Raw genomic sequence first — 27573 nt, 5'->3', positions numbered from 1 at the left:
TCACCATTAGTCCTCGATTTTAAAAATTGGTGATTGTGTTCTTAGAAGTTCATTATTTTCAAATAAGTTTCTATTCCAATTACAAGTATATCCTTTTTGAAAAGATTCCGCATTTCTTACATAATCAACAACTTTTAGATTTGGTTTAGTTTTGCTAGCTGTAGCAATATATCTAACGTTATCATGATTGTCTGATGCATCAGCAGGTGTCACATTTGTTGTTGAGTGCTGATTATTTATACTATTATTAATTATATATTATTATTTATTTTTACGTTTTTTTTATTATTATTACTAGTATTATTATTTTTTGATTATTGTTTTTATGATTGACATTATTAATATTATTTTCAAAGTTTTTAATATTAATAATATTACTAATACTTTTAGTTTTATTATTACTATTATTATTATTATTATTATTATTATTAATATTAATATTATTATTTTTTTTATTATTATTATTACTCTTATTATTATTATTGTTATTATTATTATTATTATTATTATTATTATTATTATTATTATTATTATTATTATTATTATTATTATTATTAATATTATTATTATTATTATTATTATTATTATTATTATTATTTTTATTATTATTATTTTTTTATTATAATCATTATTAATATCAATATTTTTATTCTTATTCTCATTATTATTAATATTGTTTTTATTATCAGTATTATTATTATTACTATTATTGTTTTTATTATTATTATTATTAATTTTTTTATTGCTTTATTTAATAGAATTGTCCAATTACCATTACCATTTATAAACATTGGGTTATTAATTATGTGTAATAGTGTTCTCATAAATTTTTCTATAAATATTTGTTTTAGATCAGTACATTATAAGACTAATTCTGTCTGCCAACAAGCCTCGCCGATTTTATTTTCTTTGAAAAAAGATTTAAATCTTTTCTTATAAAACCCATAATTTTTCTCGTAATTTATCTCCTATTCTACCTTAAATTTTTTTTAAAAAAAAACCCTTTGTTATAACTGTACCAGATTTATTCAAAAAACTACAACCAGTCATATTTGGTAACTATATCTATGACTGTTCAAATAAAATTGCATTTATCATTGTTTTCAATTGAAGTTGAATTATAAATCAAATCAGCAGACCATATTTCATTTTTGAAAAATGGAAAATCTGTTTCTATTCTCAGATTTGATATTTGAGTGCAGGAAACTTACTTCCCTTGGTAACTCTTGTTGATTTACCAAGTTACCCAATGTATTTTTTTCATTGGTTTATTTACCATAGTTAATATTGAAACTGTCTAGTTTTTCTCGAGTAGTAAGGTTCATTGACAATATTTTTGTAGATACCTTTAACATCTCATAATATTATCCATCAAGTCCAGTTTGGGTTTCTGGTATTAGTAGTTCTAACCTTGATACTAGAGAATCAGGGAACCTGCTTTGCAGATCAACGTACCTGCAGCTTTATTGATCTTCAACTTCGTTGATTAAATCTTTGACTGTCTGTTGAGTACACAGTTCCTCAGAGTTACTAAGGCCAGATACAAAAACACTAGGGCTCAATAATGATATTAATACACCTTGTCTTTTACTTCTCATATCAACTTCATGTAATCCTATAATATATCTCAAAGGAAGTGTGCTATGTTATCTTCTTGTGTGCTATATCATCGAGCTTCACACGGTTACTAGATAAAATATTGTCGAATAACTGTGCGAATACTTTTTCATTAATTTTTACTATGAATCTTTGGTCTTTAGCATTAAAACCCCCTCCAGCTTAGTGGTCAGATAACCTATAGCCACCCCAATCATGGTAATTATATCATAATGGGGGGTATAACATCTGGGGGGGGGGGGGGGGGAGGCTATAATGGGAAAGAGCCGAATCTTTTTTCTTTTAGTTAATCATCAGTACCATTAAGTTCAATTTTGTTTTTACCAATATCTCTTGATGGTGTTATCTTCAATTGAGAGTTTCCTTGTGGATTTGATGTTAATAAAATTTGTATTGTTTCAAATGGTATCTTATCTATATTGCCATTATCGTCTTTTATCGGTAAAGGTTTATCAAAAACCAATATGACGCATCAACGTTTGAATGCGAAGCTTCTTATAAAATTCTGTTGCTTTCTATTAGTGCGTCATTTTGTGAACCTACTGTTTTTGTTATTGGATAAAACAACTCTTCTATGGATAGCAGAAATTTTTTCGTTTCATTTTGTCTTTCAATCTATATCTTCTGTTCCCTTTTTCTAGGTGTTTGATTCTATTAGAGTTCCTGGCTTGCCCAATTGAATAAATATAGAGAACCTTTATCTTTCAACTTTATTCAGGTTTCAGAATCACAATGATCACAATGTTTCCATCTATCTCAGATTGTTCTGAAACCATATGCCCATCACAGTGTGTTCCACATATTATACTCCCAAGTAGTATAAAAAACTGACTAGAACCTCAACGGGGGACGGACACTTTTTGCAACGCAATTTTTTCTGCCCGACTACAACGGGGTGGGACCATTGTAGTCGGGCAGAAAAAATCGCTTTGCAAACAATTTCCTCCCACCCCCATTGAAATTACTTTCAGCTTTTTTTTTACTAATCTCACAGCAGGGATCATCCTTTTTAACAAGTGTCAATTTAGTTTTTGAATCGCTTCGTTTCAAGGATTTCACTAAGTCAGGGGACGTATTAAGGAAGGAATCCTAAACTTTCCGTATGTAAAACAGCTTAACTTGACTCAACGAATCGACCACTACGCCAAGAGATACACCAAGTTTTAGTTTATATTTTTATTGCTGTTATACTTGCGTTCCGTTCAGCCACTTAAGAGTTTGAGTGTTCACGCATTCTCAGTTTTAGATTGTTTTTGTTGTTCATCATTCGTGCGTAACTGTTTGCTTTTTACTTGTTGTATATAATTCTAAACATGTATATAATTCAAGCCTCTCCTCCCTTACCGCCGCAAAAGTTCATTTTCATCAGGTATTACTTGTTTTTTATAATTCTATACATGTATATAATTCAATACTCTCCTCTTTTACCGCTGCATCTACCGTATACAACTTACTCTCTTCGGCTAGATTGGCGTCGTACGCATTGTGCAACCGTGTCTACTATGATTGCATAAAACTAATCCAAAAGCACCACAAGCAACATACTTCTTATTCAATTTGGCAACTATTTCGGAATGTGGTCAAGTTTGTTTGCTGAAATATCATTCGTGTTTGTTCAAATCAGGCCCTCGAACATTTCATTAGAATGTTTTAATCATATTCGTCGCATTGAGTTCTGCGTTTGAACACCGCATATATTTATTGGTGTAAGAATGCGATTTCAATTCTTAGCTTCTGTTTTAGCTCTGACTATAATTTTTCTCGCACAGTTCAGCGTAGGCTTGGAAATATTTTACTCTTCGCTTTGCCAATCAGGTCATGTGACCCCTAATAGCGGCCTTGTTAGAGCCTTGACCGCTAAAGGTCATCAAGTTGACCTTTACATGGCTGACAAGTGCTGTGATGCAGTGGCGCCTAGATTTAGAGGTCACAGGGACTGTTTTTACACAGAAGGTTTGGTACCGAGTTTTGATCTGCCCGAAGAGGGCTCGACTTTCAAACTTTTTGTTAGTTTTGCCGACTTGCTTGCTACCAACGCTACATTCAAAGCTTATCAGGCAACCTCAGAGTTTATAAAAGCGAGACACTATGACGTAGTTGTCTACGATTTCCCAGTTTTTGGGACAATTTTTGGCGCAAAAGTTAATAATGTCCCGGTTGTGGTAAACTACATTGGTCCAGTTTTCGGGTCGAGAAAAGAGGAATCCTTTATGGATCTGGATGTTGATACGATGATTTTTTTCCACTCTAGACATTTTTTTCCAGTTATGGTCCAAAAATTCTGCACGGCACTTTTATTTACAGTTTACCATCATGCGATTTCGACACTAATTTTCAAATACATGCAACAAATTCACGAAGAAAACAATTGGCCGACTGATTACTTAGCCGACGAGAATTCGGGCTTTCTGGGAGTATCTTATTCGTTCAGACACGCAGTTGCTATATCTAACGGATCGCCTCATACTGCTTTATACGACACAGAATTCATGAACAGAACCGACCATAACATCTACTCGGTCGGATTTGTGCCTGATGAAAACTACTTCCGAACAATTCCTGATGACGTGGAAAACTTTTTGTCCAAGGGTGAAAAACCGGTCGTTTTCATCAGTTTAGGAACCCTTGTTCACATTACGAACACATCATTGGACGCGATGTACGATAGCATCTCTGGCCAATCAGAATACAAATTTATTTGGGCACTCACGAAAAAGAACTTTGACTACCTCACTAATGTTGAGATGGGTAAAAGAAAGTCGCCCAACTTGTTGATAGGAACAAAATTGCCTCAATTATCTATTCTTATGAGAGAGAATCTGAAGGTGTTTATTACCCACGCAGGTAAGAGACACCAAGTACAAAATTAACTCTGGCTCAAGTCTCGAATTTAAGAAAAGAAATCTCGGGTCAAGAGTTTTTCTGAATGCTTTGAAAGAAATATGTTGAATTTTTAAATGTTTCAGTGCAAAAATCTTTCGAAATGGGTTGAAGTGCCCTGAAATACTATGTCGAGTGGGTTCAGCTTTAGAAAAAAAATTGAACAGATTTGTCGGTATGTGAAAATGTCATGCTCGACAAAAAATGCAATAAATTAATATTCTCCACAATATACTAGAGTTATAAGTTACTAGACCAAGACCAACAATTGGACTTAAATTCAAACCAGTAGTGTCATTTAACATTTGATTGTAAATATTGTGTTATACATTCAATGTTAAGAATAGCACGTATGGGTATGACAAATAATAAACGCACCTAGTATGAACCTGATAATCTCATAGAAAAGCATGGGGATATTAACAACACTTTTGTCTAATTTGATTGGTCACTTTTAGGAGGGAATTCGATGCAAGAGGGAATCTACTCCCAGACACCTATGATCGTCTTCCCATCCACGGGCGACCAACCGCTCAATGCCAAAATGATGCTCAGACGCAAAATTGCTCTGGACATTCCAAAATTCGCATTCGAACATTTGAAAGAACGTCTGGACGAACTCCTGGTGCCAACTGTCTACTCAGCTATGCAAGAGAGGTTGAAGGTCATGAACAAAAGTATGACGTCACTGGGAGGATTCAAGAGAGCCGTGGAAATTGTCGAACAAACGGGAAGAGGAGAGTTGAAGGTCAAAAGTACACCTGCCTCGTGGTACCTGCGTAATGGAGTCTACTTCTTATACTTCGAAATTTTCAAGATCTTCGTGTTTTTTGGAGTGGCATGTGGCAGCATTATTCTGGCAATGCGATACTTTGCTAAAAAGTATTTCAGAAAACAGAAGACAGAATAGTTGTAATACAGCAAAAACTTTCGCAAATTGTTAGGCGTATCTTTTCACTCAATTCGCCCAGTTGAAGTCCAGTTTTTGGTCTTTAAACCGAACTTTTATTCGCCCAGTTGAAGTCCAGTTGAAGTCCAGTTTTTGGTCTTTAAATCGAACTTTTATGATTTTTATAACATGTAGAATCACGTTATAAAAATCATACTTCGCGTTTAAAACTTTGGACGCGAAAGTCAGCTTTAACTATTTTCACAGTTGATTTAACAAAAATTGCCAAATCCAAGATCAGTGGAGTAAGTAGTAGTGAAAATGACTGTATTTTAACGGGGGGGGGGACCTGTCAAACCCCCCGTTACAATACTTTTTTAGGTATCCTTTTCGAAAACTTGTAAAATTTCTCGAAAATTTTGTTTCTTGAGGTCGGCAAAGACTTGTAATTTTTTTGAGAATTTGGTGTTGTGAGAATGGTGGAACTTGTAAAATTTTTGGAAAAAAATTTTGGTGGGGTGAATGAGTGAAACTTGTAAAATTTTTCGAAAATTTTTCGAAAATTTTTCGAACATTTTGCGAAAATTTTGGTTTTCGTGGTTGGCAAAGACTTGTAGTTTTTGTGAATTTGGTGTATTGAAAGTGGTGGAACTTGTAAAATTTTTGGAATAAAGTTGGTGCGGTGAATGAGTGAAACTTGTAAAATTTTTCGAAATTTTTGCAAATTTTTTATAAAATTCTGAATCCTTTTTCTAGTCTAATGAGACTAATGAAGGACTGAAAAGCGAAAGTGACTAATTTGATGGGATACTGAGGTAAGGGAAGGAAAAGATAGTTTAAATTTGATAAACTTTCGCACCAATGTAAGAAATTTAATAGTTTTGCGAGTCTGAGACCGCACAAGTGGTATTAATTTTATGGGTTTTATTGCCCATGTGTTTGAATTAACAAGCAAGTGCGAAGTATTGAAATTGGAAGTTTGTTGACTTTCAAGCCTGGAGAGAAGTTTCAAGTACAGTTTCGAACTGAAAATAGCGCATGAGACTGAATGGGGGACAAAATATCGTGAAAATTGACTGAAAAATTCAAGAAATTGGGGTTTAAAATTTGTCTGAAAATTTGCTAAAAAAGTGATTTTATCGCTTTGTTACTGGGTCGAGAAATGTTTGATATGGGGGCCAATTGATTTTTGGTAAAAATACGGGTTGAAAATAGTTTGAGTGGAGCGCTTAAGGTGTATTTTTGAATCCATTCTGCGTCAAAAACAGACAAAATTTTGAAAAAAAAGTGCAAAAATTGTTGTTTTTTGGTAGTAAAAAAGTAAAAACAATGGTTTTTCGCCGCCACTAAACATTTTTATACAATTTAAAGACTGTTTAAACATGGTACGAGAAATACTGTCAAGGAATGGGGTTTATATAAATATTATTTAGTGATAACTTGTAACTACATTTTTTGTTTTTTTTGATGAAAAACGGCAAAAATGTGCAAAAAATATTAACTTTTGAGGTAAGAATGTAGAATAAATTGTTCTATGCTAGATATACGGGAGTGGGCAACAAAGTTTTATAATTTGAAAGTTTGCTCGATCAGTTAATAATGAGTTATTGGATGTTGTTTGCATGTTACTTTTTACTGAATTTTTGTTATTTTTCGGAATTTTTTGACAAAAAAGTGAAAGAATTGATGTTTCTTGGCCGAAGAATGTAGAAAAAAGTAATGTTTCTTAGTTGAAATGCAATTTGCAATGAAATTTTGTCATTTTAACAACTTGGCAAAACAAATAATAGTGATTAACTGGGTGCTGATTATTTGTTATTTTTGTTATTTTTTATGTTTTTATTTAAAGCAATCACTATTTTGCAAACCAAATGTTCTAAAAGAACAGTCGGCTAAAATAGCTGACGCCCAATTGTACAAAATTCAGTGTACAAGGTCATTTCAAATATTTGTGTCGAAATTGTGGACAAAAAATTGTGAGAGATTAAGAACAAAAAGGGCATGATTTGGACAATTTTGCCGGCGATTAATACATTTGTATATCTATGAAGACTTCTTTGAAGTGTTCATGTATGACGTCACTACATGTTAGACAAAACTTGGGTGTGGAAACTAGGCTGAGTTTGAGTTTGAGTTCTAATTTTAGCATATCTGTGCAATCGACCATGTAAAGCCAAATTGAGGAAAATTGGTCTTAAATAGTTTTATTGTTATTGCATTTTCTTTGCGATTCAATTGAAAGCAAGCCGCATTTTTTTTAATTCCTCTTACAGCGTTTTGATACCATTAAGAGTGGATATCTTTTCCACAACGGAAACAAAGTTATGACTGAAAAATTTTCCTTTCACGATAATAGTGACTTTTTCCACGAATAATATGAAGTGCTTTTTTTGCTAAAATTTGATTCGTGAAGTCAGCTGAATGATCTGAGAATTCAATTAAAAAATAGCCAAAATTTATAAAGTCAGCTTCACAAAAGAAAGTCACACACTCAACAAACAATATCAACAATGGAATAAGTTTGATTTAGTTATCATAATTGAGATCGATTCTTCGTTTCTTTGGTGCAAAACATTTGCTCACAGATGGAGTCGCAAGGCTTCCACTGCTCGAAACATCATCTGGTTTGTTTTCAGGTTTGTTTTCAGGTGTACAGACAATTGTATCATGAACCATGGCAGGTGTTGGTGGTTCGCTAAAAAAATTCTGGGCTCTCAATATCTGGTTTCATTTTCCAAATGCTTTCAACCAGTTCAAGATCTCTCCAGTAGCCCTCTTGATTTTCAACTAGCGGGATTTGTTTCAGGTCATAATCGTAAAAAATTTTTCGTACTCACTCGTCCAATGTGTCTGGGTCGAATACAAACTCTCTGACATATGAAGTTACAAAATCCAGCAAGTATTGAGCTCCTTTCATAAGGCCTTTCTCAAATCGAAATGACTGAATAAATTCAAAAATCACAATAGGCACAGCCATGTAATTTACTGTAACCCACTCATCTAACTGATAGTCCTGCTGTAAAATGATAACAGTCTGTTTTCTGTAAGTCTCATAATCAATTGTTCGGCTGTCAGGCGTCGATTCCACCTTTAGAATGATGGCTAGAGGAGACATTAGAATTTTTTCTTTGACTATAGCAGAATTTTGGTAATCGAAAAGAACAATAGGAATCTGTTGTCAGAATCCAGGAACAGTTCTGCTAAAAAAAATTGGAATTGAGCAAATGAAAGTTGAAGCGAAAATTAGGAAATGAAGAGTTCAGTTATAATTCTAATTAAGGCGTGTTCAATCAGTTCCTTCCGTTTTTGTTGTAAAAAGTCACTCAAGTAGCTATTACACATAAGTTCATTACACTTAAATCCTTGTATTTTAAGTGAGCCTTAGTACACTATTCGTTTTATCGTTTCCAATCTTTCCGTGCTAGCTGTTCACACCCAATTTTATTACTTTCTTATCTAGAGCAATTAATAAAAGCAGTATGTTGTTCAAATACCAAACTGCGTTGATCTGAAAAATGCCATGTAGATCAAAAGACATAAAAGGTTTTAAGGGTTGTTAATGTCTGGGACTTAACATGTGTTCTCGCAATAGTGTTTTGTTACACTTGCGGGTTTATTAATATTTCGAACCAAACTTGACCTCACTGCTTTTACGCTAACTTTCGTGTCTGCATAGCAGTCGAACGTATTTAATACTTTCTTATCAATGGTAATCAAAAGTATCACGTTAACATTTTTGTATGAATTTTGTGTGTGTGTGTGTGTGTGTTTGTGTGGTTACTAGCGTATTGTGTAAATTATTTATGAGGATACATACACACTAAGACCAGCATATGCTAGGAAAATTCTTTTACTGCTTTCTTATCTTGAAACAATTTCAAAAGAATTTGCTTTTATATGATCAAGGTTAAGTATGTGCTTAATAAATCAAATCCCATTTTGTCTGTTGTTAATAAATTGTTTTCGCGACTAAATGGTCAATGATCCATTTTCTTATATTCTCAATCATTTTGTTGCGCAGCCAGACTAGCGAAAAGAAGGTATGCGCCTTGAAAAACCAATTGTATGCAGAAACTGTTTGAACAAGATCCACGAAAATTATTTATCGGTTTCATCACTATACCCAAACAACAGTGTAAGGTTAAATTATTTTCTGGCTACAAGTGCATATTTTTGTGAAATTGAAGGGTTTGATTTCGATATAGCGCTAAAATTGAGGCCCTACGGTGGTATTATCGGCATAGATAATTCTTCAGTAGATAAATACTTGAAAATCTCAGAAGTTTTACGCTTGCACGCTGTTTTACACGACGCAGGTGGTTTCATATACGAAATATATAACCAAGGACCTGGCTAGTCTTATATGCTTCCGTGGAAAAAAGCAGCAACTGTTTTAGCGGACATTTGTCAGGAATATTGTTTTGCTTTTATATAAAGGTTTTTCATCCGTCAATTTTTCATTTACTGGAATGCTGAGTAGCAAAACAGTTGTGTTAGAAGCTGAAGGGTTTCGTCACAGAAAAGAGAAATTTATTGTTAAAGAACTTGGTGTTTGCACCGACGACTATTTGACTGCGTGTCATTTTTACCTCCCAACAAGTTATAGTGAGTTAACAACTCAACAAAAGCAATCTTTCGGTTGGTTGACAAGAAATTTGCATGGTATTGAGTGGGACACAGGAAACTATCCTTAAATTTATCTTACAAAAATAATTCAAAGCGTTCGCTTGAGGAATCCGGGTGCAATATTCTACGCTAAGGGAGAGGAAAAAGTAAAATTTTTGTCAGATTTGCTTGAATGCTCTATCATTGATCTGAATTCACTTGCGTGTCCTTTGATATCTGTGAACTATTTTACACAAAACTGTCAAAATCATTCAAAGGGAAAAAAACATTTTCAAAAAACATTGTGCAAAAGAAAAAGTCATATTCTATTTCAACTGGCTAATGACAAATGATAGAGGAACTGACGAAGGTGGAAGCATCCTCGTCACCGAGTTCAACAATTTGCGCCTTGATTACGGAGGACGGGAATCTGAGTCTTTCAATTTCCAAAGACGAAACAATAAAAACCGGAAACCAATTTTTACAGAGAAAAGGTAAATTGTTGCTGACTGAGGACGAAATTCGCTCGTTCACTTATTTAGTATATTATATTGGCCCTTTTCTTCAGTGGAGAAAGCAGAATGTCAAAACCTCAACCCAGAGTCTGTCCTCCGAGACTCTTACTGATGTTGAAACACCCGGTTGGTGAAGAAATTGACAAGAACGATCCTTCATTGCCAAAGGAGATTCAACACTTGGTGAAGGAAGAAAGGGTACACAAAATTGTTCATTATGACAAAACTGAGAGACTCTCGGAGTGCTTTATGGTTCCATTGAAAGACTTTCTAACTGATTTCAATTGCTATGAATTGTTTTATGTAAAGTGATTTTTTTTCTCAATACATTTTTTAAAAAAAGTTATTTTGTCTCGAGATGGAGGGAGTAACATTTGATCAAGTTGATGCTGTTGTAGAAGAAAGTTTTTTTGAAAAAGAAAGTAACAGCAAATCTTCATGGAAATTTTGCAATCAAACAACGTTGCCACGGTCAGAAGTTGTATTTTTCGTTCAAATGTTTGTTATTTTATTGCTGATTTAAATTTGTATTGTTAAATTAACCATTTTAAAACCAAATTGTGAAGAAACTTCAGTTTGGAAATCAATATTGTCTAGTTTAGTTGGTTACATTTTACCAAATCCAAGACTATGAATAAAATTACATCTACGCAAGATGGAGTCTTCATGGCCGTTGTAGGGCCTTCAAGTTGAGGCAAAACACAGTTAATTTTCAAAATGTTGATTGGAAGTACATTTTACCCAAAATTTAACAACATAATCTTTTTGTACAGAGAAATGCAACAAATATACATCAAAATGGAGAACACACTTGGTGTTACGTTTAAAAAATATGCCAATTTAGAATTTTTGAATAGCCTTGCAAACTGTCTTCTGATAATAGACGACTCGTGCGAAGAAATTTACAATGACAAAGAATTTGTTAAATTGGCCACTGCAGGGCGTCACAAAAACATTATTGTTATTTATATGAAGCACAACCTTTATCAACAAAGCAAGTGGTCTCGTACGATAGACTTGAACACAACACACATCTTTTTGTTCAAATCAGCTCGCGATATTCAACAAGTCGAATTTTTAGGCAAACAGTTGAACCTTGTTAAATTTTTAGAACATTGCTATCAATTGGCAACGAAAGAACCGTTTGGGCATTTGCTTGTCGATCTTGATCCAAAGACTTCTGATTGTTTACGATACTGTTCAAACATTACTGAGCCAGGTCCTTCAGTTTTCTATCTTCCATCTGATAAAGCAGAAACCTCTCCTCTAAACAATGAAAGAAATAAAATTATCTATTCTGAAGCAAATGGTGCATTTACAGCCAAAACAGCTAAGGAAATATTTGCGTAATTGTGATAGTGATGCTATACTGGTTTCGTGTGAATGACTTCACAATGTTTTACTGGGCCAAATTAGAGTGAATGTAAGAGACTTAGAAAATTACAGACACATTTTTGAAGGTGTTCTCAAGAAAAATTCATCAACGGATAAACGACGAGCACTTTTAAACAAAAACCGGTTTCGAATTGATTCAACTAGAAGGACTGGGAGTCTTTAGACGAATGAGAAAAAATTGCTCGAGTTGAAATATACGAAAGGTCCTGCAGCATACGGAAGCATAAAAAATCTACAAAAAAGCACAAAATTGAAACCAAGTGAAGTTGTTTCTAGAGAGTAAAAATGCCCACACAAAGCATAAGAAATATAGAAAACATAGAAAATATAGAAAATTTCTAACACTGAAAGTTATTGCTTACGACATAAATGAGATTTGGTTGCTAGACTTGGCTTATGTGGGTAAATTAGCAAAAGAGAACAAAGATGTAAAATATTTTTTGGTTGCGGTAGACTGTTTCTCACGTTATCTACGAGTCGAACCCTTAAAATCAAAATACGCCGCAACAACAGCAGATGCGTTTAAGAAAATGATGAAGAGCAAGCGACCTAAAAATTGTGAGTAGATGCTGGTACAGAATTTAAGGGCTCCTTCAGCACTCTTTGTCAGAAAAATGAAATTGAAATTTATAAAAGTTTCAGCGAGAAAAAATCAGCATTTGCGGAAAGAAATAAACGATTGCTCAAGAATCTGATATACAAGTATTTAGAGGACAAATGGACATACGCGTATATTAATCAATTGCAGAGCTTTGTACAAACCATTAACTCTAGAGTCAACAGGGTAACGAAATTGGCGCCGAATAAAGTGACAAAGAAAGATGATCCTTACTTGATATCATTAATTTTTAATGCATCAACAAAACTAGTTCGTCGACCAAAGTTTTACGTTAGGGACTTTGTGCGAATATCAAAAGCGGATCTTCCTTTTAGAAAAGGATACAAGCAAACATTTACCAACGAAGTTTTTGAGATTTATGATATACCTACGACAAATCCTCCTACTTATAGTCTCATTGACGCAACCCAAGGGCCAGTCAAAGGAAAATTTTATGAGTTAGAGTTGGTCAAAGTTAAAGACAATAGTAGTGAAATAACAAAACATGAAAGAGTTCACGGTTCACTTAGTTTTATCAGCCTCGATGAATATTTTTCCTCAAAACACCTTGTCCTCATCCAAAAATTGTTTCAACGAAGAAATTATTTTGGAGCGGGATTGTCGAGTTGCAAGTGAAATTATCTTCCCGGCAAAAATAAATCAAGTGAACAAAAGTGATCTGAAGATATTTTCTTCTGAAGGCCTTAATTTTTACGAGAAAAGTATTCCATTTGATGCTGTCTCCAGACCATACGGAGGAGAACGAGCTATCATTGGAATTGGTTCCTAAGAAAACCGTGACCATCTTTTGAGATCCTTAAAACCAGCTAGCGGATTACCTCATTTTGACTATCATTTTAACAAAATCAACGGAGTTTTATTCCTCTTTTTTGCTAAAAACGAAGGAATTACTTTTCCGGATAACGAAATTCCAAGTATAGTAGGTTTCAACGGTATTCATGATGGGTCTGGTTATCATATTGGATACAAAAAATTGGACACGTCTGAAAATCTGACCATGGCAGATGACGAAGAAAAAACTTTTGCTGGTGATCATCCTTTTGATTTGTCTGCAGGGAAGCAACTGATTTTTATTTACGTTAACATAATTGAGTATCAATACGTAGGTGATAATAAAGCTCCTCTTATTCGAGTCATTGATTGAAAATAACGCCTGAAAAACAGTAGCCCCTGCGAAGTTGAGCCAACACACAGAATTATTTTCAGCAACTTGGAATGCAAAACTTACTATCAAAAAATTTTCAGTCAATTGAAATTCAATTGCGGACAGAAAGCGGACAATTAGTTCCGTTCGCTGGAAGAGGAAAATTTATTTTGACTTTAAATTTTAACAAATTCGACTAAATGGAGGCCTTGTATCAACAGCAATCGGTATCACCATACATTTTAGGACACTATCGCCAACGAGGAAGTGGTTTTGGGGCTTTAGCAGCAGGTATTGGTAGAGCTGCCTTGCCGATTGCAAGAAAGTTTCTTTGGCCTGTAGCCAAAAAGATTGCACGTGAATTACTTGGTCAAGCAGCTCCTGAGCTGGTAGAGGTTGTTACAAAGAAAAAGTCTCCAAAACAAGTAATAAAATCGACTGTGCAAAAAACTGTAAGAAAACAAGTGGGCGGATCAAAAATAGGAAGAATGCGTAAATTAAAAAATAACGGTGAAAAACCAAAACAAGGCATTCGTAAGAAGAAGTCTTTGATGAAAAGTCGGTCAATTTTTTTTTAAGTTCAAAATGATTACTAATTTACTGCCTGCAGAGGCAACACACACCACACTTGATTTGTTTGAAAAACAGCCTCTACTTATTACTTTTGACAATGCTTTTACTCAAAAAATTGGACCATCATATTCCCCGGACAGTCCAATGCTAGAGTTTGAAGTTTTGGGCGCTAGGAACAATTTCATAGATTTGCAAAAACTTTTCCTTGAAATTAAATGCAAAATCTCCCGAAACAATGACGGCGATTTAAGGAGAGGAACTGATGCTACAAATACAGACGCGCCATACTTTAGCAACAACGCATTACATTCTTTATTTTCAGAATGCACTGTATTTGCTAACGATGTTAAAATTTACAACACAAACGGAAACTATGCGCACAAAGCATTCATTGGAACGGAATTTTCTTCAGGAAAAACTGCAGAAAACACATGCCTAGTTTGTCAGAATTATTATTACGAGGATGAGCCAGCTAAAATTGATGGCACTGACGGCCGCGCGGACGACGTGACGGCCTGAAATGCTCTTGTTGCTCATTCCCAGGAAAACTATTTTATTGGAAAGCCGGCGAGTGATATTTTAACTTGTGATAAACACTTACTTAGTGGTGTTACTCTGCGAATTTCATTTATGAGATCTACAAATGATTTTGCTGTAATTTCAGAGTCAAACAAACATTACAAAGTTAGAATAGTTGAAGCTAATCTCTACGTTAGAAAAATGACAATAGCGGATCATGTTTTGACGGCAATTGAGAAAACTCTACTAAAAACACCTGCCGTGTATCGCTATACAGAAGTATTACCACGAACATATTTAGCTACAACTGGAATAAGAAGTTGGAGCCATGAGGATGTTTTCTCGAAAGAACCTGTACGACGTATGATAATTGCTATGGCAACAAATCAAGCATACCTCGGAACTAATCGCATTGATCCTTTTCACTTCCAGAAATTCAATTTGAGCCAAATTGTTGTTTATAGAAATGGTCAACCTATTGTTTGAACTCCGGTCTCCACAACTTTTAACCACCGCATTTACTTCAATACTCTAGATGCCCTTGATTTTCTTGACAAAGGTGGGCATGGCATAACTCTGGAAAATTATCCCAATCACTTTATTCTAGCTTTTGATTTAACTTCAACGCAAGAGGCTTCTCATGATTTCATTCATCCGGAACTTACAAATTGCTCAATTTCGGTTCAACTTACATTTGACGGAGCATTGGCGGCCAACGTAGAAATTTTATTTCTGGGCAAAAGAAGCTCAACGTTTTATGTTAATTCGGAACGAAAGGTGACAGAAAACTCAATAATCACCTACCCCACCGATGGATAGTGATGAAATACGCTATTTGTTGGGAAAATGTATTCATTTGAAATTTTGTTTTTACGGAGTTTTTGCAGCGGACAATTTCCCAAAGCTAACAAGAGAAGGTTTTATTATTGTTAATGCTTCACCATCGCAATATGAAGGAAGTCATTGGATGGTTATTTTGTTTCACGAAAACAAAGTTTATATGGCTGACCCGCTTGGAATCCCGATACAAAACTACCAAATATTGTATTCCCGTCTGATATAGTTTTACAATGAAATAACTCAAGTACTCAAATTTAAGCCAGTTCAAAATCAAAACTCAAAACTATGTGGACTTTTTGTATTTATTTTGCGCATGTGATGAATATCTTTTGGTTACGAATATCCTTTATTGTTTAATATGAACGATAATGATTTAATACGCTTTGCTATTCATATGCTCTAACATTTTTAATTAATTTTTTTTACTCAAATCTTTCTTCAAAAACAACAAAGACCACATTCATTAGTTCGAAGATTTCGATTCCATATTAAAATTTATCAAAATCAAACTATTGTCAACATTCAAACAACCATAGCCACTATTTAAAAAATCAAGTATTTTTGAAAGCTCACCGTACAGACCACCATTATGAATACTATAGAATCTATCAATCGTACAAGTAGGCAAAAAGTCAGTTTGAGTTTGAACACTATTAGTAAAAACACAATCAACGTTAGGTAATTTTCTCTTAGAGTTTGCAAAGTTCAATTGGTGTTTCTCGTTGTAGTTCACCGCTTCGTCAATTTTGCTCATTATTTCTCCATGAAAAACTGTATTTGCAAAGTTAGTTTTAATAAGGAGTTTGAAACAAGTAAAGAGACAAGGTATAATGAATGGTTTGGATGCTGTAGACTTGAAAGAATTAGGAAGCTGATCATTGGAGGCAATAGAATGATAATGAGATCCAGGGTACTTTACAAAAATCGTCATTAATATGCAAGCTGTAGGCAAAGTTCTGTGTTACTGTATGGTCAAACATAGGCTCATTTTGACATATAAAGTAACGATTTTGTTTGGAAAACTGGCGAAAATATTCCGGTGTGCGCTCAACCATTGCCTCCACCATTTTGCTAATTAGTTTTCGTTGTCACTTTCACTTGCTTTATTTGTTTTTTTTTGTCGTGCTTTTTTTGTTCTTCCACCTTCGCACTGAGGTCTTTTTTCGAGATCACTTTCACAAACAGATCTTTGCCTTCGTTTATTTTTCTTTGCAGTTCCTCAAGACGATAGATCTTGAATCGTTTTTAATTTCTGGCCGAAAAGATCGAATTCAGCAGCTGAGAGAGTTATTCTTTGGTTAAAACGAAATTCCTCGGAATCTTTTTTGAAGAGTCGTAGAGTAATATATGTTCCCGTTGTTTCGTATGTTTTCACTGAAGCAACGACAATTCGTTTGCTAGAGCACGAAATTTCGTGGTAAAGGTCACTATTATCGTGCAAGGAAATTTTTTCAGTCATAACTTTGTTCCGTTGTGGACAAGAAATACACTCTTAATGGTATCAACACGCTGTGAGAGGAATTTAAAAAGATGCAGCTTGCTTTCAATTGAATCGCAAAGAAAATGAAATACTAATAAAACTATTTAAGACCAATTTTCCTCACTTTGGGTTTACATGGTCGATTGCACAGATACGCTAAAAATAGAACTCAAACTCAAACTCAGCCTAGTTGCCACACCCAAGTTTTGTCTTACATATAGTGAAGTCATACATGAACACTTCAATGAAGTCTTCATAGATACATAAATGTGTTAATCGCCGGCAAAATTGTCCAAATCATGCCCTTGTTGTTCTTAATCTCTCACACCTTTATCCACAATTTCGACACAAATAAGTATTTGAAATGACCTTGTACACTGAATACTGTACAACTGGATGTCAGCTATTTTAGCCGACTGTTCTTTTAGAACATTTGGTTCGCAAAATAGTGATTGTTTTAAATAAAAGCATAAAAAATAACAAAAAAACAATTAATCAGCACCCAGTTAATCACTATTATTTGTTTCGCCAAGTTGTTGAAAGGACGAAATTTCATTGCAAATTGCATTTCAACTAAGAAACATTACTTTATTCTGCATTCTTTGGCCAAGAAACATCAATTGTTCCACTTTTTTGTCAAAAAATGCCGAAAAATAATAAAAATTTAATAAAAAGTAACATGCAAACAACACCCAATAACTCTTTATTAACTGTTCAAGCAAAATTTCAAATTACAAAACTTTGTTGCTCACTCCCTTATAACTGGCATAGAACATTTTATTCTACATTCTTACCTCAAAAATTAACAATTTCTGCACATTTTTGGCATATTTTCATCAAAAATACAAAAAATGTAGTTACAAGTTATCAATAATTAACATTTAATATAAACCCGATTCCTTGACAGTATTTCTCGTACCATATTTTAACAGTTATTAAATTGTATAAAAATGCTTATTGGGGGCGAAAAACATTTTTTTTAATACCAAAAAACTGCAATTTTAATACTGAAAACAGCATTTTTTTTCAAAATTTTGTCTGTTTTTACGCAAAATGGATTCAAAAATACACCTTAAGCGCTCCACTCAAACTATTTTCAACCCGTATTTTTACCAAAAATTAATTGGCCCCCATATCAAGCATTTCTCGACCCAGTAACAAAGCGATAAAATCACTTTTTTAGCAAATTTTCAGACAAATTTTAAACCCCAATTTCTTGAATTTTTCAGTCAATTTTTACGATATTTTGTCCCCCATTCAGTCTCATGCGCTATTTTCAGTTCGAAACTGTACTTGAAACTTCTCTCCAGGCTTGAAAGTCAACAAACTTCCAATTTCAATACTTCGCACTTGCTTGTTAATTCAAACACATGGGCAATAAAACCCATAAAATTAATACCACTTGTGTGGTCTCAGACTCGCAAAACTATTAAATTTCTTACATTGGTGCGAAAATTTATCAAATTTAAACTATCTTTTCCTTCCTTTACCTCAGTATTCCATCAAATTAGTCACTTTCGCTTTTCAGTCCTTCATTAGTCTCATTAGACTAGAAAAAGGATTCAGAATTTTATAAAAAAATTTGCAAAAATTTCGAAAAATTTTACAAGTTTCACTCATTCACCCCACCAAAATTTTTTTTCCAAAAATTTTACAAGTTCCACCACTCTCACAACACCAAATTCTCAAAAAAATTACCATCCTTTGCCAACCTCGAGAAACAAAAAGTTTTCGAAAAGGATACCTAAAAAAGGCCATGCCTGTATTGCAACGGGGGGACAGGTCCCCCCCCCGTTAAAATACAGGCATTTGCACTACTACTGGAGTATTCAGTAACAGAAATTCGGTGTTTGGTTAGCCCAACGAAACAGATCGAAGATGAGTATGGGTCAGAACGAACAAACCGATGTATGGGTATGGGCCAGACTAAACCGACTGATGTTTGGGTATGCTTCAGAACAAACAGCCAGACCAAATTTAGGTATGGGCAGACTAGGCAAACCGATAATATGTATGAACCAGACCAGGCAGACGAAGCGGTTCGGCAAAAGTTTGTCCAAACTATGAGATTGGTCGCACTGGACCCGCCCTTGTCCGCTACCAGATTCCGTCTGGCCCATACCTGTCTTACCTGATCTTAACCTGAGTAACTTAAGATTATAGGATTCTAAGTTCAAAAAATATATAAAAGTTGTTCAAGTAAGCGTTCGAAATGTTACATTTTTAAACATGAAGAATGTCACTAATGAACTAGAACACCCTAAAAATTTGAGGAAAATTTTACTAAACTCAGTTCAGGTAATTGCAGGTTAATATCGAATGTCAGGTAAATATAAATGAATTGCTGTTCATGTATTGTTTTTACCTCAACTGATTCGGGTGCAGCTACCTGAAAAAAAAGAGTTTACGCTGAAATATGCATCAATCAACTAGCCGCAGTTTTTAAAATTTTTTACATCAATCCCAATGTGTTGTTTCCTTTTAATAGTGCATCTACTATCATGGGACCAAAAAGGAAAATGCATTAAAGTGGATCAATACGATATTTAAGCAAAAAAAATCAAAACTGAATGGGCAGACTAGATAGTGAAACTCCTCCTAAATTTGATACTTGAATTTATCATATCGTACGAGGAATATATTATCAAATTTGATACGTTCAACTCGTTTCAAATCAAGTTTTCTAACATATGCTATAGGAAGAAAATTCCAAAATTACCGGACAATGACATTAATTACTAGAAGCAATTAAACAATATTCAGCGGCAATTTTTTGCATGACATTTAAAGTGAATACGTTAAAACACGACTATATAAATTATAGTTTTCAAACACCCCCGCCCCCACACCTGTTAAATATGGCCACCAACAATATATACTCTTCGCCCCTAAATTGGGGCGCAAAATTATACGTACAGTAAGTAAACATAACAGGCAGATTGCCGGAAAATAGCCACGAAATAGATAGTTGCGACCCTTAATGAAAATTACCAAAGAAAATCACTGGAATCAAAGACAAAAACTTTGCTAGCAAGACAAATGCCAATCTGATTGCAAAATTTATTCTTCGTATCAAATTTTCAAAAAACGTAATGTCTTTCTATGAATAAAACTAAATAACTATCTAGCTTGGGTGACTTCTATTGAATTTGGATTTTCATTTACTGAACCGACGCTTCATATGTTTAAAACCTACGAAAGCCGACGATTCTTACGTTTAAATACCGACGCAAACCGATCAAAACGAGGAAAAAAACGTAAGGGCTTTGATCGGTTTTGGCGAAGTATAACCGACGAAAACCGACGATTTCTTAAGTTTGAATCCGACGAAATTCTCAACACGGGATAGAGATCCCAGAGTAAAAGATAAGCAAGCTCTAAAAGCTGAAGAGCAACCCAAATTATCACCAATAATCTTTAAAATATTAGGTAAAAACGCAGGTGCAGCAGCACGTGCTATAAAATATCTTGCATCCATGCAATGTTTTTCTGATATGTTTGCCCTTACTTAGAAAAAAACGTGTCTTTCCCAGTACAACCCCCTCAGTTAAGTGGCTGTATAACTTATAGCCTCCCAATGCTGTAAATATAGAATAATGGGGTTCCGTGGGATAAGGGGGTATTATGGGAAAGACCAAAAATTCAATTCATTCAAGGTTTCACACGAAAGTCGCTTACAAAGGTATCAAAACATCCTCTAATTTGCAAATGCTAGGGTGAAACTGGTTCAGATGGTTCTTTAAAAAGTTAGAAATTAATACAAAGTCCCCACCCGAAAGTTTTACCCGGCTTTTCAGGCGCAAGAACCCTCGTGTCAGGGCACCGTGCTCAGGGTCCTCGTCTTCGAGTTGGTTAAAACAGAAAACTCCGTGTACTAAAAATCTGCTGAATCCAAATGCTCCTCTTCGATTTATAAACAAGACCGATATGAAGAACCAAACTTGCGTTCGTAAAAACCACGATGAGACCAATATAGCCTCGCTATTGCTTCGCGGCTATTAAAAATTTGTTTTTAACGTTCACGAGTCATAAGATCTTAGAACTCGCTAGGCGGCTGCAAAGAAATCGGACAGTGTTTCGGCGCTAGGTAGGAGTAGGCTTCCCTCAGAGGGTCGTCTCCTCTCACTGATTTCCCTCTTGTCATGTATCCGTAGAAATGAACTATGTATGAGCATGCGAACATATCGTCCCACTCTGCCGTTGATCTCAGGGGCTTTTGTCTCCACAACACCTCTGCCGCTCTTGCCCAATAAACTGGATTGAAGGAAAAGAAAGGAAGAATTGACAGTCGAGGAGCTGAAAGAAATACAATTCAGGACTTATCAAAAGTGTTGATAAGTGAAGGTATCAAAAGATCATATATCTGTCAGCCGTCACAAGATTTCGCATCCATGAATTTTGGGCAGGGACATTGCAACCCATTTCGTACATAATTTTGCGGTGAAAGGCGGTGAAACTATGTACTTTCACCGCTAGAGTAAGCAGTAAACTTACGAAAATTCACCACATTTCACATACGTACTAAATACGCGCTTACTATAGGGATGAAATTAAATAATTTCACCGCGTTTTCCCGGGCTGAATTTTTCTGCCCAAAATGATGAAAGAGTGGGGCTGCAATGGGAAGATTTTTTAGAAAAATGCAGCTCAAAACTCTTACGTCTTTTTGGGCTGCATTGGGCTTCCAAGGGGGGGGGGGGGTAAAATGGTGTAAGAGTGAGGGGGTAAAAGACAAATTAACCCCCCACTCTTACATCTTTTTTGGTCTGCCAAGGGGGGTAAAATGGTGCAAGAGTGAGGGGGTAAAAGACAAATTAACCCCCCACTCTCTTTTCAGTCATGGGGGGTAATTCCTGAAAACTCCTCCCATTGCAGCCCATTGCAGCCCACTCTTACATGGCAATTTCAGTCATGGGGGTAATTCCTGAAAAGTCCTCCCATTGCAGCCCATTGCAGCCCACTCTTACATGGCAATTTCAGTCATGGGGGTAATTCCTTAAAAGTCCTCCCATTGCAGCCCATTGCAGCCCACTCTTACATGGCAATTTCAGTCAGGGGGTAATTCCTTAAAAGTCCTCCCATTGCAGCCCAACTCTTACATCATTTTACCCCCTCTGAACAAATTACCTCCACACTCTTACATCAATTTACCCCCATAGACAAATTACCCCCCCCCCCATTCTTACATCAAAATGGGAGGATTTTAGGGAGGACATTCGACCCGGGTTACCGCCAAATTATGTACACAACTTGCGGTGAAAAAATCAACTATTCACAGCTTTTCTTACAAATTTTTCCGATTTTAGCCCTCCTCCTGCCCGCTTCGAATTTATGCTCCTTTTCATAATGCTGGCCTCTTAAATCCAGTTCCCATATGGTATAGCTTATTTTGTCCACCATGATCAATTAAAATGCAAAACCACAGTGGTAACTTAATTATTAGCTCTAGTAGCTAAAGAACTCAAAATTTACAAAAAGAATCTGACAAAAGGCTTGTATGAGAATTCACAAATCTTAAATTTTTCTTACAAGAATTTGCAACCTTTCGCTAAGATCTTGAATTCTTAACTCTCATCATACTTGCATGGTATACGATGCCGTTTGAGCTGAAACTTCGATAACTTGACCAAATCAGGAACAAAATTCTCAAAAAATCAAAAATTTTTGCTTTCCAAATGCTTTCTTTATAGATTGGAGCAGCGGCACACCAGGTTGACTGATTTTGGAAAACTTGTTAAGTCCGTAGTACGGCACCGTAAAAATCTTGGAAGCAAGAAGTCATAGAAGTTCATTTTTCAAAATATACTGAGACGCGTACACGGCCGTATTAAGATTTTTGAGGTATTGTATTCAGGCCTTAAAACGATGCCTCAAAGATATTAATACAGCTCTGTATCGCGCCGCAGTAAGCTTAAGAAAAAGATCTTAAAACGGTCGTTCTAAGACCTAACCAAGGTTAATAAGAAGCCGTACTAAAACCTTACCAAAATTAAACAGGTACCGTACAAAGTCTTACCAATGTTAATAAGGTGCGGTGCTAAGGCCTTAACAGGATTCATAGAGTTCCCTGCTAAGATCTAATCAGGATTAATAAGGTGCCGTAATAAGGCCTCGCAAAGATTGATGAGGTGCAGTGCTAAGGCTTTAAAAGTATTTTTAAAATTACAATACTATGGCCAAACTGAAGGCAAACCAAGATTAAAATGGTTCCGTATTTAGGTCGAATCGAGAATAATAAGGTGCCGTGCCGAGGCCTTACCAAAATTAAAAGGGAGCCCTACTAGGGCCGTCAAGAGGCTAATTTAATTGTTCAATTTTCTTATCCCACAATACTGCTAGACTAGGCAGCCTCAATACCGTGCTTTTTGAACTAAGAGTCTCGCAATTTTCTTCCTACTTTTTAAAGAAATGACAGCTCTTTTTGCTACACTGAGCCTTTGGGCCCTTTGAAACGCAATATTCTGCTGCGATTAGCAGCCGTGCTTTCGACACCTCTGTCTGTCCTCATTTATTCGTCGACAAGTTTTCCAGAAATTGTGCTCATTTTGTGTGCCGAAAATTGATAAATTTATACAATGGCAGATGATGCAGAGAGCCAAATCATAATCACTCCATATCTGCTTGACAAATTCCGTAGACTGCTACCTGAAACTTCAGAGTTTTCATTTACGTGATGAGTGCTACAAATCATTTGGCTATACCAAAGTTCACTATAATTTTGTTTCATGCTTTGCTTCCTACGAGGCTTGAAACAAGGAAAATATTAGCAGCCGCGGAATATGCAAGTTCTTTGTTTTTAGTCTTTCAAAAAGTGTCCTGGTCTGAAACAAAAAAAATACCGTGGAAGCATCTAGACATGTTCTCGACGTTCAATTGCTTCCATCGATTTGAACTCATAGCGAGCACAAAAGCACGTTCTCTGCGTTTTGGGTGACACTGGATGTTCTTCAATTTGATAGAGTTATCAGAATTTAAAACAAATATAATTGTTTTTGGTTATCTGGGTATTGGAAATTTATTTCGATCAGACAAAAAAACATGTTCGAGATTATTAGGTTTCTTGAATGAAAGCTTTGAAGTCAACCCAGCTCACTCCTAAAATCAGTAAGTCTACCACCATGTAATCGATGGTCCTGCAGATGTTGCAACTATTGTAATTTCAGATGATCAGAGTGTTTTTTCGTTGTTGACCTGAGAACAACTTCTAATTCCAGGTCAACCCTGTGATCAAGTCATTCTAATACATCGATGGCATTCTCTATTCTTTTGTATTCAAATTTGAAATTATCTTAGCGATTGCTCTGCTTCTTTTCAGTCAATTTTTAAGCTCTCCAAGCTCGATTTCAAGTTGTTCTAAGTTTTCAGTGACGTTGAGTCTTTTCCTTTTCCTGGACATCCTCCGAAAGAGACCTCAGATATTTCATTTGATGCATACTGTTCATAAAATAAGGTATTCTTCTGCTCTTTTTACAATTTTTATCTCAATGAAAATTTGTGCAATGGCAGATGTTTCAGAGGGCAAAATCATAACCACTTAATATCTGCTAGATGAAATCCATAGACTGCCACCTGAAACTTCGGAGTTTTCACGTACATGATGATTGCTATAACAAAATTCACTATACCAATTTTTAGTGTATTTTTGTTTCCTACATTGCTTCCTACGTGAACGTTAGCAGTCTAAAAGTTGGTCATCAATCTCCAGAAAAAAATATTGCCGTTTTTCTAAGTACTTTGTGTAATTTTTCGATATACTTCAATAGTTTCTCGGGGGTACTGATTCCTTCATAGACATAGTTCTATGTCTATGAAGGACATAGAACTATGTCTGCAATAAATAATACATTGCAGATGTGTTTGCCGTTGTTTCTATCATCATTCACAACTCGATGCAGAGCGCATTTTTCATTGTCTGAAATAGTTCCATATATCTCTTTTTCATCAGGTACTTGCTGCCCAGGAAAATTTCGCCAGCATTTGTAATCGGACAGCAGTTTGATGAAACAGTGCTTCTATACCCGCAGATAGCCCTATCTGGTTTTCACCTACGCGATTCATAATTCCAATAAAATACTGAAGTAATTCTAGTCCTGATAGAATCTCTCCTCTGATGGCGACACATTGAGTTGCCGTGACCTTGTTTTATTATTTGAGTTAGTATGTGCATATTGTTGACTTTGTGATTTTGCAAAACCTTTTGATGTTTATCTTTGGTTTCATTTACGTTTTTTTTTCAACTTCATGGACATCAACCTTCTTGTTTTTCCGCATTTCTATTTCTAAAGACTTGGATATTCGCTATTGCAAAGTACTAGTTGGCTTGCATTTTTTGCATTCTTGCCACCGAACACCAAACCACGCTTCATGTTTCGCGTTCATTTTTGTGATTTCTTCCAGTGTCTTGAATGGTCTGATGGGTCGTTTTTTAATCTTTGGAATGATTGCTGACATCAGAGTTTCACACGAGAGACTCAGAATCCGAACGATTAAGAAAAATACCTGCCAATTTTAAAAAAGGAAGTTGCCGTTGAATCAATTGTCGCTGCTAGCCTTGTAAGTTTTCAAAATAACAATACATTGTTTAACTCAATGCCTTGATTGGTCTTATTGGTCGTTCTTTATTTGTGGAATGATCGCTGACACCAGAGTTTCACCTGAGAGCTCAAAATCCCACCGATTACATAATTTACATGCCAATGTTTAAAATGGAAGTTGCTGTTGAATCAATTGTCGCTGTATAGCCTTGTAATTTTTCAAAAAACAATGCATTGTTTAAATTTGTTTTCCGATCCCCCGAAATCTTAGGGATGAGGTATGTCCAAATGAATGTTCAATCCAGCTCAGGAGTAATCCCAACATCGGATTGACTGTAAGGTCGGATTGCCATTTTCTTCGGGTGCTGCTAGCGGTCTTTTCTTTATTACAGATACACATTATGTTAACAACGAGTTATCTTTTCGTGAGCATAGAATTGCATTGTTGTCAATGGTCAATGATACTCTATCGGCTTCTGTCGTAAAATTTTGTGATCCAAATATAGTTTTGCTTAAAAAAAGTCTGTTTGTTTCGAAATCGAAGTGCAGCCAGAGTTGACCTATCCACAAAAAATAAGGGTCCAGAGTCACACATTGCGACAACAGTAAGGTTTCGTTGATTTTGACTGCGCAATAGTTACTGTCAGTATTGTGCGTTTGTTGTCGCTACTGCCGTTGTATCATCTGCTTAAATATTCTATCTTTTAAAGGTTGCTTTGCGGAATTAAGATTTGCAGTTTTAAACTGACGTGGAGTATGCGAGTTCTGTTTTCTTTGTATCTTTCAACAAGTGAGCTAATCTGAAACAAAGAAAATACAAAGGAACCCTCTAGACATTTTCTCACCGTTCAATTACGTGCATCGATTTGAACTCATAGCGACCACAAAAGCACGTTTTCTGCTTTTTGGGTGACATTGGATGTTCTTCAATTCGCTAGTGTTATCAGAATTTAAAACAAATATAATTGTTTTTGGTTATCTGTGTATTGGAAATTTATTTTGATCAGATAAAAAAAACTTGTTCGAGACTATTAGGTTTCTTGAATAAGAGATTTGAAATCAACCCAGCTCATTCCTGAAATTGGTTGGTCTACCTCCATGTAATCGTTGATCCTGAAAATGTTGCAATCATTCTACTTGCAGATGACCAGAGTGTTTTTTCGTTGTTGGCCTGAGAACACTTTCTAATTCCTGGTCAGCCTTGTAACCAAGTCATTCTAATACATCGATGGTATTTTTTATTCTTTTGTAGTCGAATTTGACATTATCTTAGCTATTGCTTTGCTTCTATTCACTCATTTGTTAAGTTCTACAAGCTTGACTTCAAGTTGTTCTAAGTTTTCAATGACATTGAGTTTTTTCCACTCCGGGACATCCTAAGAAAGGGACCACAGTTATTTCATTTGATGTATACTCTTCGTACATTAAGGTATTCTTCTGCTCTTTTTTACAATTTTTATCACAATTAAAATTTGTACAATGACAGATGTTGCAAATCAAGATTTGCAAAATCATAACTACTTAATATCTGCTAGATCAATTCCATAGACTGCTACCTGAAACTTCGGAGTTTTCACGTACATTATGAGTGCTACAACAAATTCCTCTATACCAATTTTCAGTGCAATTTCGCTTCTTACATTGCTTCCTACGTGAACATTAGCAGTCTAAATGTTGTTCATCAATCTCCAGAAAAACATAAGTTATATTGCCGTTTTTCTAAGTACTTTGTGTATTTTTTTGATATACTTCAATAGTTTCTCGGGGGTACTGATTCCTTCATAGAAATATTTCAAGTAATACATTGCAGATGTGTTTGCTGTTGTTTTTATAACCATTCACAACTTGATCATTGCGTATTTTTCATCACTAGACGAGCTTTCCGTCCGACAAAGAAGTTTGATGTAAATCCATATTTCTCTTTTTCATCAGGTTCTTCTCGCCAAAGAAAATTTTTTCATCA

At 35.2% G+C, this 27573-nt stretch overlaps 2 protein-coding genes across 2 annotated transcripts in view; one reads left to right on the top strand and one right to left on the bottom strand.

Annotated features, from left to right (window-relative positions):
• Positions 1-3029: 3029 nt before the first annotated feature.
• On the top strand, positions 3030-5530 carry LOC142350769 (uncharacterized). The gene is made up of 2 exons (XM_075402726.1): positions 3030-4461; positions 4956-5530. Exons 1-2 carry the CDS (start codon positions 3330-3332, stop codon positions 5405-5407), a joined length of 1584 nt encoding a protein of 527 aa, XP_075258841.1. The 5' UTR covers positions 3030-3329; the 3' UTR covers positions 5408-5530.
• Positions 5531-21025: 15495 nt separating this feature from the next.
• Positions 21026-27573, bottom strand: part of LOC142350779 (lactosylceramide 4-alpha-galactosyltransferase-like) — a 33916-nt gene continuing 27368 nt past the window's right edge. Inside the window, exon 3 of the mRNA XM_075402744.1 lies at positions 21026-21372. Coding sequence (XP_075258859.1) covers positions 21113-21372 — 260 coding nt within the window. The 3' untranslated portion in view covers positions 21026-21112. The remainder of the gene's footprint in view (positions 21373-27573) is intronic.

This window comes from Convolutriloba macropyga, chromosome 1, assembly GCF_964194025.1.
Source record: "Convolutriloba macropyga chromosome 1, txConMacr16.3, whole genome shotgun sequence".
Taxonomy (NCBI): domain Eukaryota; kingdom Metazoa; phylum Xenacoelomorpha; order Acoela; family Convolutidae; genus Convolutriloba; species Convolutriloba macropyga.
Note: the sequence above shows the minus strand (reverse complement) of the source record. Positions and strands in the feature narration are given on the sequence as shown.

Excerpts from the sequence above, each read along its gene's own strand:
- LOC142350769 (XM_075402726.1), top strand. The coding sequence starts at position 3,330 with ATGCGATTTCAATTCTTAGCTTCTGTTTTAGCTCTGACTATAATTTTT. Across the intron at positions 4,462-4,955 it reads GGTGTTTATTACCCACGCAG|GAGGGAATTCGATGCAAGAG; the intron begins GTAAGAGACACC and ends GGTCACTTTTAG.